The 16505-nt window shown below is 40.1% G+C and overlaps 1 protein-coding gene across 2 annotated transcripts in view; it reads right to left on the reverse strand.

Moving 5' to 3' along the window:
• The window catches only part of dlg1b (discs large MAGUK scaffold protein 1b), a 265655-nt gene extending 253924 nt beyond the window's left edge, over positions 1–11731 (reverse strand). For both annotated transcript variants that reach the window (XM_084187957.1, XM_084187958.1), the window contains exons 1-2: positions 11000–11731; positions 10180–10311 (exon numbers count right to left, since the gene is read on the reverse strand). In XM_084187957.1, coding sequence (XP_084044083.1) covers positions 10180–10311; positions 11000–11018 — 151 coding nt within the window. In that variant the 5' untranslated portion in view covers positions 11019–11731. The remainder of the gene's footprint in view (positions 1–10179; positions 10312–10999) is intronic.
• Between the last annotated feature and the right edge of the window lie 4774 nt (positions 11732–16505).

Consider the following 16505-nt stretch of genomic DNA (forward strand, 5'->3'; position numbering starts at 1 on the left):
CGGCTGGAGTGGTGTAAAGCTCGCCACAATTGGACTCTAGAGCAGTGGAAACGCGTTCTCTGGAGTGAATCACGCTTCACCATCTGGCAGTCAGATGGACGAATCTGGGTTTGGCGGATGCCAGGAGAACGCTCCCTGCCTGAATGCATAGTGCCAACTGTAAAGTTTTGTGGAGGAGGAATGGTGGTCTGGAGCTGTTTATCATGGTTCGCTACAGCATACAATGACATTCTAGACGATTCTGTGCTTCCAACTTTGTGGCAACAGTTTGGGGAAGGCCCTTTCCTGTTTCAGCATGACAATGCCCCCATGCACAGAGATCGGTGTGGAAGAACTTGACTGGCCTGCACAGAGTCCTGACCTCAACCCCATAGAACACCTTTGGGATGAATTGGAACGCAGACTGCGAGCCAGGCCTAATTGCCCAACCTCACTAATGCTCGTGACTGAATGGAAGCAAGTCCCCGCAGCAATGTTCCAACATCTAGTGTAAAGCCTTTCCATAAGAGTGGAGGCTGTTATAAGGGGGGACCAACTCCATATTAATGCCCATTTTGAATGAGATGTTTGACGAGCCGGTGTCCACATGCTTTTGGTCATGTAGTGCATTTCCTTCAATTCTACACATTTTGTTATGGGGTGCAGAGAAAATGTTGCAATTTTAAAGCTCATTTTCTTGCAATTTTATACATTTTGCCATGTCTAATGAGTATTTGAGTGACTCAGACATTCAAATCTATGGGCAAAAAAACCTAGCTAAAAAACGTTAGCTGACTTGATTGATCTGGACATTTCTGACAAGTAATAAATAGCTCTAAAGTATGCAATGACTGACGTGACAAGAGGAATACTGATGCACTACCCAATTTCGAAATTGCACCTTGTGCATTCTACTATTACAACTTTCAAGAGTAAGTTGAAAGCCAGACAGTACCAAAAAATAATAATAATAAATAAAAACAATGCTAAATCTGCCAACCCCTCACGTCCTAGCCCCACAGTTTGGGAACCACTGCCTTAGAAAACTATAATTCATAACAGTGTTTGAATCAAATCTTGCTAAAGAGATATACATTTTGAGACCACCCCCGACTAACACAAACTCCTGCCTGTTAAGCCAACATATCAGATTGGAAAGAGTTAATTTTGTCCCCATTTCACATCTGTGTGACTGTGGACTGGCTGTTAGTGGTGAAGATGAGGATGTTTTTACACCTTGGGGGTCAGACACAGCTAGAGGCGCTGGCACACAGCCAACCAGCCAGAGCCCTGGGAAACTCAAACAGGCCAGCCCGCATTCCTTCTGCTCACTGGGTGCCCGTTAAGCCTGAAGCGCTGTTTATCAGCCGGTGGCCCGAGGCCTCGGATATCATTCTCAAATAGGCTGGAGGCACCGATTTAAGAAATCATACTCAAAAGGACAAACCCAGTTATTAAGTCAAGTTAAACATGATTTAGGCTAGCTTGCCATGCAATTAAGCAATTTGTCATTTTAATTGATGAATGGATGGACTGACGGGCAACTGTGGTGAATTCACATGGGGGATTATGTGGAGCAATATGCAGATGTCCTTTACAAAAGTATGGAAGTGTAACCTTGTGTGGGTGGGCCATGGGGGAAGGTACACTATGTGTGAAGGGTCCTGGCTGGGACAATATCTTTTAAGCTGAAATCCACATCTGCTGAGATTGCAGAAACGTTTCACTGACCAACAGAAACATTAGGCTATAACAAGTTATTATTGACATCCTGCACCTTCTAATTGGGAAGTGAAAACTCCATACACCCTTTGAACTATAGGCTAAATGAGGAACATACAGGCCCTGCATGCACAAAAATAACCACACCCAAAGGTCCAGTGAGACAAAATGTGTCCAATCTCACAAAGACAACTCATCTCGTAGAAACATGTTAACAATAAGACAAAATGTAACCTAGAGTAACACCTTTCAATTCAACCCAAAAACAAAGGGTGTAATATGAGTCCATTTATGTCTTTGCGGAAGTTCAGCATGTGTTCATGTCTTTGAACTAAGGCCCGTCCACCCAAAGTGTTCATCATCTTGTTTGCAATTGTGTGTGCAGTGCACACTCTAGGTCTAGGCTACTTCTAAGCCAGAGCAGGACTGGAGTCGCACCAGGATATCAGGGAACTTTATAACCAAACGCTCCTGTGTCATGGCCCTCATGGCACGAGCGACTACTATTCAAAGTTAAAGGATGAAAAACGGCCAAGTTCCTTCTTCCCAAGGCATCGCTCAAGAAAATGGATATGACCTCTTCGCAAAGGACCTGTGTCTGAAGTGAAAGTGCAGCCAAGCTGCCAACTTAGACTCATTGGATCCTGATGAATTGAATATGATCATTCTCTCTAGGGCTGCAACCATTTTCTTATGAGCTACAGTCAAATGGTGCTTTACAAAGCACATTAGGGCGATTCCACGCCAATGGGAGCAGTAAATATTTTTGGTATCTCAGATTGTTCTGGCAATTCTCACATAGGCACTTCATTGGGAGGAAGGATGTTTGACATGCTTTTTACATTTATATCACAAACCATTAGAGAATATCATGATGAAAGTGGCCATTTTAGGCTCTTTTTAGACCTATACATGCCTCCTGTTAGACCTTATGATCCGTGAACCATACATGATACAGTCAACATCTTGATGTCATTATAATCCTTATAGTGTGCTCTAACATATGGAGTATGTCTAGATTCTGAAGAAAATTAAAATCACAATTTATTCAACATTAAAAATATAAATATGAATCTCAAAACTACCCTTTTCTGATTGTGTTCATTTCAAGATATACATTATATACTCTTCAAACATCACATTTCCAGTGGGTTCTCTGGTACTTTTAATGATATTACCCATTTTATACATAGAAATTGACATTATAGGTAATTAAAACAATCAAACCCATTTCTGCCATTGACCAACCCCTTCAAATGTAAAAATGTTTAACAAAAAATACTATAATGCATTCAGGTGAGAAGTTGTGGGTGGGGGGAATTTTTATAAATATTCATTTTGGGGGTGGGTAAACGTAGTTGTACCTGATCCCAACACTTTCGCACTAAAGCATACTTACCAGAAGTCCACTGGCTCTGGACAGTTAGCTCAGCGGTAAGGCGCCAAGTTCCTGACATCTATTACCACTTGCGGTGTAAGTACGAATCCCCCCATGGGGTGTAAAAAAAATATTTGAAATGTGGACTCACATTTATTGCGGTATTGTGTTTGGTAGAAAAGTGCAATCGTCACCTTAAATGAAGATTAGGGGCTTAATTCAATCGAACCCACATTTTCCAATGGTATGTTTTCACTTTCAGAATAGAAGTGCGTGGGCACGGGATGAATAATATAAATTATTTTATTTTTTATATCTGCCCCTTGTGCGATTAGAACTCAACCATTGAACTATGAGCCAATTATCTTAGCGGACTGCGCAACAAATCAGTCATAGCGGTTGCGAAAAACTACAACAAGTTCATATGACCACCATTATCATCGATTTCTTGTTACAATGGATATATCGCCAACTAAGAATATAAACGTATAATCCTCATAGCCTACAAAAACATGTTTTGCACAAAAGCACATGGATGTGTATGAAACCACATGCAAAAACTTTGAATTTGGTCATATGACTCAACACCTGGATTTGGTCTTATGTAGCAAAATTTTAAATGCGTTTTTTTACTTTGGATAAAAGTAAAGACAGGTACAAAATGGTATATCATACACTGCATTTTTTAGGAACAACAGGAAAGTAATTCTGCTTTGAAAGTTGTAAACTCACTTTTGAGAAAATGGCATTTGAATGTTTTGGTATCTAGTGAAGAGCTCTTTTTTTCTTTTCTTTTTTTTTTAGGGAGTAGATCAGATGTAATATTTCAGATAGATTGTAACTTCCATCAATGTAATTGTCTGCATCACATTTAAGTCATTTAGCATACCCACATATACATATATGTATATACACACACACGTATATATACACACACACGCATATATATATATATATATATATATATATATATATATATATATATATATACACATACAGTGGGGAGAACAAGTATTTGATACACTGCCAATTTTGCAGGTTTTCCTACTTACAAAGCATGTAGAGGTCTGTAATTTTTATCATAGGTACACTTCAACTGTGAGAGACGGAATCTAAAACAAAAATCCAGAAAATCACATTGTATGATTTTTAAGTAATTAATTTGCATTTTATTGCATGACATAAGTATTTGATACATCAGAAAAGCAGAACTTAATATTTGGTACAGAAACCTTTGTTTGCAATTACAGAGATCATACGTTTCCTGTAGGTCTTGACCAGGTTTGCACACACTGCAGCAGGGATTTTGGCCCACTCCTCCATACAGACCTTCTCCAGATCCTTCAGGTTTCGGGGCTGTCGCTGGGCAATACCGACTTTCAGCTCCCTCCCTTCTATTGGGTTCAGGTCTGGAGACTGGCTAGGCCACTCCAGGACCTTGAGATGCTTCTTACGGAGCACCTCCTTAGTTGCCCTGGTTGTGTGTTTCGGGTCGTTGTCATGCTGGAAGACCCAGCCACGACCCATCATCAATGCTCTTACTGAGGGAAGGAGGTTGATGGCCAAGATCTTGCGATACATGGCCCCATCCATCCTCCCCTTAATACGGTGCAGTCGTCCTGTCCCCTTTGCAGAAAAGCATCCCCAAAGAATGATGTTTCCAGCTCCATGCTTCACGGTTGGGATGGTGTTCTTGGGGTTGTACTCATCATTCTTCTTCCTCCAAACACGGCGAGTGGAGTTTAGACCAAAAAGCTCTATTTGTGTCTCATCAGACCACATGACCTTCTCCCATTCCTCCTCTGGATCATCCAAATGGTCATTGGCAAACTTCAGACGGGCCTGGACATGCGCTGGCTTGAGCAGGGGGACCTTGCATGCGCTGCAGGATTTTAATCCATGACGGCGTAGTGTGTTACTAATTGTTTTCTTTGAGACTGTGGTCCCAGCTCTCCTCAGGTCATTGACCAGGTCCTGCTGTGTAGTTCTGGGCTGATCCCTCACCTTCCTCATGATCATTGATGCCCCACGAGGTGAGATCTTGCATGGAGCCCCTGACCGAGGGTGATTGACCGTCATCTTGAACTTCTTCCATTTTCTAAGAATTGCGCCAACAGTTGTTGCCTTCTCACCAAGCTGCTTGCCTATTGTCCTGTAGCCCATCCCAGCCTTGTGCAGGTCTACAATTATATCCCTGATGTCCTTACACAGCTCTCTGGTCTTGGCCATTGTGGAGAGGTTGGAGTCTGTTTGATTGAGTGTGTGGACAGGTGTCTTTTATACAGGTAACGAGTTCAAACAGGTGCAGTTAATACAGGTAATGAGTGGAGAACAGGAGGGCTTCTTAAAGAAAAACTAACAGGTCTGTGAGAGCCGGAATTCTTACTGGTTGGTAGGTGATCAAATACTTATGTCATGCAATAAAATGCAAATTAATTACTTAAAAATCATACAATGTGATTTTCTTACAGACATCTACATGCTTTGTAAGTAGGAAAACCTGCAAAATCGGCAGTGTATCAAATACTTGTTCTCCCCACTGTATGTATGTATGTATGTATGTATGTATGTATGTATGTATGTATGTATGTATGTACACACACAGCTCTGGAAAAAATTAAGAGACCACTGCAAAATTATCAGTTTCTCTGGTTTGACTATTTATAGATATGCGTTTGGGTGAAATTAACTTTTTTGTTTTATTCTATAAACTACTGACAACATTTCTCCCAAATTCCAAATACAAATATTGTCATTTAGAGCATTTATTTGCAGAAAATGACAACTGGCCAAAATAACAAAAAAGATGCAGTGTTGTCAGACCTCGAATAATGCAACGAAAATAAGTTCATGTTCATTTTTAAACAACACAATATTAATGTTTTAACTTAGGAAGAGTTCAGAAATCAATATTTGGTGGAATAACCCTGATTTTCAATCACAGCTTTCATGCGTCTTGGCATGCTCTCCATCAGTCTTTCACATTGATGTTGGGTGACTTTATGCCACTCCTGGCGTACAAATTCAAGCAGCTCGGCTTTGTTTGATGGCTTGTGACCATCCATCTTCCTCTTGATCACATTCCAGAAGTTTTCAATTGGGTTCAGGTCTGGAGATTGGGCTGGCCATGACAGGGTCTTGATCTGGTGGTCCTCCATCCACACCTTGATTGGCTTGGCTGTGTGGCATGGCGAATTGTCCTGCTGGAAAAACCAATCCTCAGAGTTGTGGGACAATGTCAGAGAAAAAAGAAGGACGTTTTCTTCCAGGACAACCTTGTACGTGGCTTGATTCATGCGTCCTTCACAAAGACAAATCTACCCGATTCCAGCCTTGCTGAAGCACCCCCAGATCATCACCTATCCTACACCAAATTTCACAGTGGGTGCGAGACACTGTTGCTTGTAGGCCTCTCCAGGTCTCCGTCTAACCATTAGACTACAAGGTGTTGGGCAAAGCTGAAAATTGGACTCATCAGAGAAGATGACCTTATTCCAGTCCTCTACGGTCCAATCCTTACGGTCTTTTGCAAACCTCAGCCTGGCTCTTCTTTACTTCTCATTGATGAAGGGCTTTTTTCTAGCTTTGCACGACTTCAGCCCTGCCCCTAGCAGCCTGTTTTGAACCGTCCTCGCCGTCCATCCCAGTCAGTAGAGAGTCATTTTCGCCCTCTGCCGGTCTGTAGCTTTGTTGTCCCCAATGTCTGCTGCTTGACCTTGTTCTTATGAATCGACGTCTTTGAAATGTTAAGGATGGAAGCAACCTGACGCTCACTGTATCCCTCTGCCAGTAAAGCCAGAATTGAACCCTTCTTTTCCTCACTCAACTTTCTTTTTCAACTCTTTTGGCATGGTCAATAGTTATTTTTTGATTAATATTACTTTTGAGGTACTATTAGCACTGTTTTTGCCATCCAGCTGGTCCTATTGCAAGAGGATAGTGATGACCACAGCATTGGTTTTTATACTTTTCCTCGTTAAATAAGATTTGGTTCAGGTGATCACCTAATCAGAACCTAATTCAGTAGAATGAGGTGTGCCTGTGTTGGAATTCAACAGACACTGGAATGGCTGTCACATGTAGAGATGCTGATTTAAGAAACATTTGCAGTGGTCTCTTAATTTTTTCCAGAGCTGTATGTATGTATGTATATATATATATATATATATATATATATATATATATATATATATATATATATATATATATATATATATATATATATATATATATATAGCTCTTTGTCTACACGCATTCAGCATCGTTCACACCCTCTTAAGCTTTAGCCCAACCCAGTCCTTCTCAAATAGTGGGGCGCGCCCCCCTGGGGGGGCTCGGAGCGATGCCAGGGGGGGCGCGTGTGACCCCGGGGAACATGCTTTTTTTTGCCGCAGGGAGTAGGGGTTTTTTGCACCGAACAAGAGCACACAGCACAGAGCAGGAGATATGAAGTGCAGATAACAAACCCTTAAGAGACACCATGGAAAAATATTTAACAGGGATGAAAAGAAAGGCAGAGAGAGACGGAGATAGAGACAAATTCTCCCGAAAGCTAAGACGAGGAAATATGATGAACCGTATGTAGCGCTTGGCTTCACTGTGACTACGGTGGGAGACGAGGAATCAGCACAAATTGTTTTATTCATTTTTGTTTTATAGGTCAAAGTGTTTCATATATTGTGCTCCTGAGTTAATGTTGCTGATCAATTTGAATGTATTATTATTTATTGATTATATTTTATTTTATTTTTCAGTATCAAATGGTCAAAAAATGTTTACAGTTTAAATAAGGGTTGCATTTTTTTAAAATTTCAGGCAAATTGATGCACTTTAAGTATTTTCTGTTACAATGTTAATAAAGTTATTCTTTGTTGTAAGTTGATCTATATTTATTTCTTTTTTATTTTCTTTAATGTTAATAAGGATACAATGTTATGCAGAGGTGTACATATAACAATTTTATAGACAAATGATACTATTTACAGTCGCGGCGGAGAGTTGGGGGGCGCGAAATGTTTACTTCTTCCTAGGGGGGGCGTAACATAAAATAATTGAAAAGCACTGGCCCAACCCATCTCGTTTTGCTCTCGGAGCGCACACCTGACTCTCTGGCCGATGATTTGTTTACCTCTGGATAACATGAAAACAGTCTGACCAGCTCTGCTGGCAACAATTTCATTAATATTTTATGCCGACTTCTCCGGACACTGGCCATATTCAATGGGTATTGTACACTTTATCTTAAGACATGTAGCTAGCTAGCTAAGTAAACAATGAACCTAGCTAGGTAAACAACGTGTAAGATCACACACGTCACGTAACGTTAGCTAACAAGCCAGCCAGCTAACGTTAGCTAGTTAAACAACAATGAACATAGTGCCAAATCATGTCGTTACTACCCTGCATGAATCTGCTGGGATCTAACCAACCAGGTTCAATGTTTGCTAGTTAGAGCTTAATGTTAGCTAGCTAAGCAAACGGTTCTGGGATACGAATAATAACGTCATACACGTAACCTTAGCTAGGGAGCCACCCAGCTAACGTTAGCTAACTAGGTCCGTCAGAAAGTGGAGAGCAACACTTATGCAACTCCACTACAAAAAAATAAAAAATTAAAGCCGCGTTCAACAGGATTACCAACACAGACTGACAGAAGCCTTCTATATGGCAGACCAATCCGAACTCCGAATGTCCAGCCCACTCATTATCTCAGCCAATCATGGCTAGTGGGAAGGTTGCTGTCTTTTTCTGTGGCTTAACCAACAAGGCTCGTAATTTAACAATGTTATACGTATTTACAGATGGCATACAAGTTTGGTATTAAGGCACATGAAAGTTCACATGTTCCAGAAGGCATTTCTGCAAAAAAACGCATTTTAATTTAAAAAAATAAAATAAAGTTCAAATGGCTCTCCTGTGAAGTCGTGACTTGCGACATACACCTAGTTTCCTGAAACGGGTCACATATGAGGAAATGTGCCTTACATGCTAACTAGACCAGGCATCGCGCGCATGTTGATTTTGTCCATCCACACCAGACGTGATCAGGACACGCAGGTTGAAATATCAAAACGAACTCTGAACCAACTATATTCATTTGGGGACAGGTCGAAACGATTGAAACATTCATGGCAATTTAGCTAGCTAATTTGTTCTAGGATATAAACATTGGGTTGTTATTTTACCTGAAATGCACAAGGTCCTCTACTCTGACAATTAATCCACAGTTAGTTTCTAGTAATCTCTCCTCCTTCAGTCTCCTGCTTCTTCTTCAGACTTTATATGGCGATTGGCAACCAACTTTAAGGTGCATTACCACCACCAACTGGACTGGAGTGTGGACCTCAGTTCATCTTTCAATCACCCATGTGGGTATATGCTCCTAAAAACCAATGAGGAGATGGGAGAGGCGGGACTTTCAGCGCATCAGCGTCAAAAATAGAACCAAGTTCTATTTTAGCGCCTGGCTACGCAGACGCGCCAGCAGTTTGAATGAAATGCTTGAATAACATGTGTATGTGTAGATTTATTTTGTAACACAAGAGGTGTGGTCAGCATGTTACTTTGAATTTTGTGTAACATCAGTAGTCTAGTCAAGGAAGTGTCATGCAAAATATATTGTCACACATACCAAGACCATTGCCAAATAAGGTGCGCGGTCACCTGCATTTATAGTAAGCCTTGACGTGGTACCACCCAGCACATCTAGAAGGGTGTTCATTTCATACCAAACCCCTCCCTTGAGATGACGTAGAGGCACCTTGTTAAGGTGCCGCTACATCACAATTTCAATGGTAGAGTTTAACCGCTAGGGGCAAAGAGTTATGTTTTCGTCTTTTAGTAGTAAATCTATCACTTTTGCAACGAACTGTCAAAATGAAGACCAGAATTGCATTTAAATAATCCTTCCTCCCAATGAAGTTTTTATGTGAGAACTGCCAGAACAATCTGCAATACAAAAAATATGTTCCACTCCTGCTGGCGTAGAATCGCCAGTTAGGCCTACAACATTAGAAGTGATAAACATAAGGTGAACAATAGATTACCCAATATCTTAATAGCAAGATGAATAAGGGTGAGAAGAACAGCTGTACACTTACCTATGAGCGCCTGGAAAAGGTTACTCTGGAAGATGTCGATGACCCTCTGGATGGAGAGTCTCAGTTGCCAGTCCTCAGTGTGGTTAAGTTTAGTGCGATATTCCTCCAGGAGTGACAGGGCTCGCTGTGCATCTGGACAATCAGAATTTGTTAGATGAGACTATAGCCCCTGGCCACAACGCTAGCAATTTAACATTCAAAAGAATAAGCGCATCTTGACTCAAAAAGTGAAAAGTAAGTTGGCCTTTCAAATTGTAACAATATTGCTCCTGTAGCTGCTGTAAATGGTTACAATTGAAGGGCTACAATTATTTATTGGCTGCATGCATGGACTTGAAGTTGAATAGTTACATTTTGGGGCCAACATTGTTTAACTGAATTACATTTGAGTGAGATGCTTGCTACAATTGTTTCAATTTGAAGAGCTATTACATTGCTCAACTGGCTACAATGTCTTCATGTAAATTAGTCAATTAATTATTATGCTACCTTATGGAAAACTAAGGCAAGCTTGGGAAACGGTATAGCTACAGTACCTAACTAGCTAGCTAATGAACTACAGTATTTAGCAAGCTAAGTGCCCTGGAAACAACTTGGTTCTTTCTGTGGCTACTTTCCCGTCAGAACTTTTGAGGGCAACTAGTTAGCTAGCTAGTTAGGTCCTGACAATATATTTAAAGTATTTAACAAGCAACTATTTCATAATGATTATTTGCAGTTACTACCTACCTAATAACAGCTAGTTTATATTGTAAGTATGTATAGCTGACAGAGTTAGCTAGCAAGCCTAGCTAGCTACAATTAGATGAAAGCCGCTTACCTTTCTTTCGTACTGGCATGATTAGGCTGTCTCGAGACAATATGTAGCTTGCTAGCCAGCTAACTATATCACCAGTCGCGCGCAGATAAATGTGTTTTTAGAACACGCGATAGAATAGAACACTTTCACTCTCCTGGTATCCAAGGGGTATGCAAATCTCTACAATGAAACCACAAGTTACGTTTTAATTTTGCCCACGAACTATCAAGGAAAATACGTTACTGTGATACAAAAAGAGAAACGACAGTAACATTACAGAGTGGGCGTTCGGGTCCACACTAAAAACGCAACCAGCACCAACGACCAGATAGCTAGTTGACAGCTGCACTTCTTGAACCTGACAGCGGCGAAGAGGTGACTCCACGACACCACATATGCAATGGTTGGTATTTTTCTAACTAGGTCCGAATGCCCGTTAAAATCCATACAAAGTAGAGAAACGCGTGTTCAGTCGGCTAAAACCAGTCAATCCACGCATGCATTAGTGTCCAACGTCGCTTGCAAGCAGTGCGGGCTTTAAAATAACTCAAACTGCAAATCCAGTTCAGTGGCACATGTAAACTCAGCCCGTGCCTCCGCGACTTATTCACTCTGTTTCGCAAACATATCCCTCGTACAATTTCTCGGCCAATACATTTGTATTCCTTCGACTCAAACTTCTTCTGGTATCCCTCTTTTTCTTCCTGTGACAGAAAATTCCAAACTTTCTTCCAAAATGGCGTCTCGGGGTTGGAAGTAGCATATATCACGTGATTTCAAACCCTACACTTGACTGCTCATGTAACTCAAGGAAGGAGTTGAAAGGTGAGACTTGAGATTTTCTTGAGCCAGGGGTTTTCAAACTTGTCTTGCCCAGGGACCCCATCACATTTTAGCAACAAACATTTTTTAGGGTCTTATCAGTCGAATGATAATGGAAGAAGAAGCAAGCAACATTTTTTAATGATTGGGCGCGTTCAAGCAGATCACTTTTGTCAAGTCGATTGTCACTGCTTTTCAATGTGTGTTGCATTTTAGGGATAAAAATTGTCTTGACTTGTCTACATGTAGACTGCATGAACTTTACAAAAATCATGTGATCAAAGGTCATGAAGTTGACTGCAGTCGATGGCAAGTTTCTGCAGTTGCTCTTCACCAACTTCATCCTGCAGCCATCACCTGCATTGTGGGATGCTCTATTGTCAACCAATCATTAGGGTGTTTTTGTTTGACATGTGCAAACTTGACGAAACTTTGCTGTAATTCATGTATACATTGGATATATACAAATGAATGGTATATTTGAGGCTCTCTCTCTCTCACTGATTGATTGTACAATGTAGGCCTACACCAGGGATGAGCAACTGGCGGCCCGCCCTCTATTACATTTTTAGGAACTCAGTCGAGTCTCAACTTACTGTTGTGAATTAGAATAGTAGAATACACAAGGTGCAATTTCGAATTTTGGTTGTGCATCAGCAATTTTTCTCATGTTATGTCAGTCACTAATAGTCAGTCAATTAGTCCATGTCAGCAATTATTTTTTGGATTGCTAAGTTAGTTTAACTGCCAGCTATCTAAACTTGTTATCATGGTCGAATTACCGGCTGGGTGGGCCCCTATTGATTTTGTTAGTCAGTCTCACTCAGCTATCATATTAAAAACTGCAACCATTTCTCTCCAGTCTATGGCAAAATGTGTAGAATTGCAGGAAATTAGCTGTAAAATAGCTAATTTTTCTCTCCGCCCCATGGCAAAATGTGTAGAATTGCAGCAAACTTGCTTTAAAACTGCAACATTTTCTCTACAACCCATGGCAAAATGTGTAGAATTGCACGAAATTAACTCTAAAACTTAAAACATTTCTCTCCGCTGTCAAGAGGGGGGCCACTAAAATGCTTTGCTCGCAATGGGGGGTATGGATGTAGGTATGCAGACCCGCGAGCAACTGCGGCCCCTCATGATGAGTTCAGATTTGTTGTGGCCCCCACCCCCATCAAAGTTGCCCATCCCTGGCCTACACACATATGATTTCAGTCTGTGAGTGTGTGATATGGGGGTTGGAGACATGTTTATTTCAACATTATAAAGAACAACTTTTATAAACAATGGCCATGTTGATTTGAGCCTTGCTGTTGGAAAACCGCATTAGTGGACGACTTTCGGCTGTCGCAGACTTCATTCCTCGACTTTCGTCTAACATCGGTTGCTTTTGCCTTACCATTCAAACTCGCCCAATAGATTTGGTAGACAGTGGACTCCTTTGAGAGGTAAGGCGAAAGCAACCGACTGTAGATGAGTCTACCGCTACTCAAATGAGCCCATAGTCTATTAGCTAGAAAAGGTATCTTGGCGGCGTGGAGAACATTTTGCTGTTTTAAAGCATATTTTCTGCAATTCTACACATATTCTTCCATTGAGATGAGAGAAAATGTGGCAGTTTTGAAGCTAATTTCCTGCAATTCTATGCATTTCGCCATGGCTAATGCTGTGTTCCTCTGCTCAAACATTATATCAAAATCAAAGGGCCTGAATGCCAGTTTTTTTGAATTTCCGATTCTCCCTGACTGTCTAGCTTTTATTTGATTGTTAGTTCTCAAAGATGGTATTATAAAAAATATATATAGTTCAATATCTTTTCTGCATGCTTTCTATCTGGTTTTGGTCGTTTTAGTTTAAGCTGTTCTTCCATCCCAAAAATTACCACTTAGATGGCCCGCCTAAGAATTTTCTATACAGAAAACCCCCTGTAATAGCTAATAACTGTAATTTCCTCCATATTAAAGGGATAGTTAGAGATTTTGGCAATGAAGCCATTTATCCACTTCTCCAAAGTCAGATGAACAGGAACAGCTAGCATGCTAACTGTTCTTGTAGACTTCCAGTCATTGCGCTAACACTAGTTAGCATTGGCTTGTGAAACTACCTCTAACTTCCTTCATACTGGACGCAGAGACATAAAAATGGTATCCACGATGGAATTCTGTTGCAGCTAGCGAGATTCATATAATAATTATTTTTCACATAAAAGGATCCCCCAAAACATTTCCAAAAACAAATAAAATGCGGACCCCTGCAGTACCTCCGTGGACCCATAGGGAACCCCAGTTTTAAAACCCCTGAAGTAGGCTACTGTCCTCCCCACCTAATATTGGCAGGATGAAATAGCCTATGGTGGTATGAGTAATATATTTTAGTAGCATACTTTGGGATGCACTACACCTGTTTTTAAATTTATCACAGCAACTCTCATTTTGTATATCTGACAAATCAATTTGTCATTGATTAATTTATGAAAGTTTCACCTGTACAAAATTTGACATCCAATTTGACATGCTCCTATGAACTTCACATGTTGGTGCTCATGGGTCCTTTTACATGGACATGACCCATAACAAACTTTGTAATATGGTTCCGGAAACACCTGTTATCATCATGAAATGTGTTGATGAAGAATGATGTGAATTTCTCCCTTATTTAATGAAAGCGAAAAATACTATATCTTTTTTTATTTATTAAGGCATTCCATCCTAAAAATAAGCAAAGTCTTTGATTTCTGGTCAAACAGATAGAAAGGGGGTCTTAGAAAACATCTACCACAAAAAGTTTTAAAATGTATTAGAAATACATAAAAACACAATAATGTTGAATAAAGATCCCATGCCAACTAATATCATACTAACACATATTTAGTTTAGGATCATTTTTTCTGCCTTCTGTGAGTTTAAAGGCCCCCTCCAGAGGAAGTTGCCACCACTATTTCAACCTAATTCCTGTTCTAGTGCGGAAATGCTTGTTGAGTTCCACCCTCCGAATATTGATTAATCGGGCGTGCACATCTCCACCTTCCTCTGTGTGCACAGCCCACACTCTGCAATTTGTAAACAAACCAAACAGCCAGGGTCAGGGCATTGGTGGAAAAAGTACCCAATTGTCATACTTAAGTAAAAGTAAAGATACCTTAATAGAAAATTACTCAAGTGAAAGTCACCCAGTAAAATGTAAAATACTACTTGAGTAAAAGTCTAAAAGTATTTGGTTTTAAATATACTTAAGTATCAAAAGTAAATGTAATTGCTAAAATATACTTAAGGATCAAAAGTAAAAGTAAATTCCTTATATAAAGTAAACCAGACGGCATCATTTTCTTGTTTTTCTAAATTTACAGATAGCCAAGGGCATGCTCCAACACTCAGACATCATTTACAAATGAAGCATGTGTTTAGTGAGTCTGCCAGATCAGGGGCAGTAGGGATGACCAGGGATGTTCTCTTTATAAGTGCGTGAATTAGGCAATTTTCCTGTCCTGCTAAGCATTCAAAATGTAACGAGTACTTTTGGGTGTCAGGGAAAATGTATGGAGTAAAAAATACATAATTTTCTTAAGGAATGTAGTGAAGTAAAAGTAAAAGTTTGTCAAAAATATAAATATAAATAGTAAAGTAAAGTACAGACACCCCAAAAAAACTACTTAAGTAGTACTTTCAAGTATTTTTACCTAAGTACTTTACACCACTGGGTCAAGGTAGTTTAGCTATGTCAAGGCGAAGGACCATCCACTCTCCTCCTCCCTTTTCTGCACCGGAATTGAATGATCAAGGATGAATACACAGTTAGTTTAGTGGTAATACTGGAATTTACTGGTGAAACTAGAGGCTAGCTAACCTACTCTCTGGTCCAATAAAGCTAGCTAGCTAGCCAGGTAGCTAGTTACTGGTAACTATCAGCAACTGTGGATAATTGGTTCCAAAGTTGTTTCAAGCATAAGAGTACCTGTAACTATGCTAGCTAGCTAGATACCATTCAGCTGTTTTTCAGTCGTCACTAGTTACCACAGCCACAAAGTCAGAAGGCCTGCCTACCCGACCAATCAGATGAAGGAGTGTGATGACGCGTATTCTGGCGAGAAACGCCTCATTTTTGAAATGGCATATCTCGAGTTCAAGTTTGAGGACCAAATAACTAAATACGTTCAGGAACAAGAATTGGCAATGTCACTAAAATTCATAACATTAAGAAAGGACAAAAGTTTTGGGAAAAATTGTAAGTTGTCTTTTTATTTTTTAGATAACTTGTAGCTATCTATTGCTACTCTCATCTAAAATGAGCTAGCTAGCTAGCATAAGGGATTCCATTCCAAGCACAGAGTTATTCTATTTGATAGAGCAACGTTGTTAGTTTCCCTACAAGCCTTTCATTCCAATAGTAATATATCATATTCTTGACCTTCAACAGATGCACCGCCTTTGGCAGGAAAAAAACTCAGTTGGGAGAGTAAAAATATCCCATTCAATGATGTTCCGTTTCAAGTTGTGGGCCAAAGACGTATTAATGCCACCAGGGGAAAGACAGACAAACAAAAGCTAAAGAGAAATATGCTGCTGAAATTAACAAGAAGGCAGTAAGTTCAAAGACAGATCACTGTAATTTATACCATACACTTTTACAACATTAATTTTATTTTAATAATGTTGAAGTACTAAGTAACAAGTGACTTTGTGGTCACTAAAGATCCCATGGAACTTAT

The sequence above is a fragment of the Coregonus lavaretus genome (genome assembly GCF_964263955.1).
Source record: "Coregonus lavaretus genome assembly, chromosome: 23".
Lineage (NCBI taxonomy): Eukaryota > Metazoa > Chordata > Actinopteri > Salmoniformes > Salmonidae > Coregonus > Coregonus lavaretus.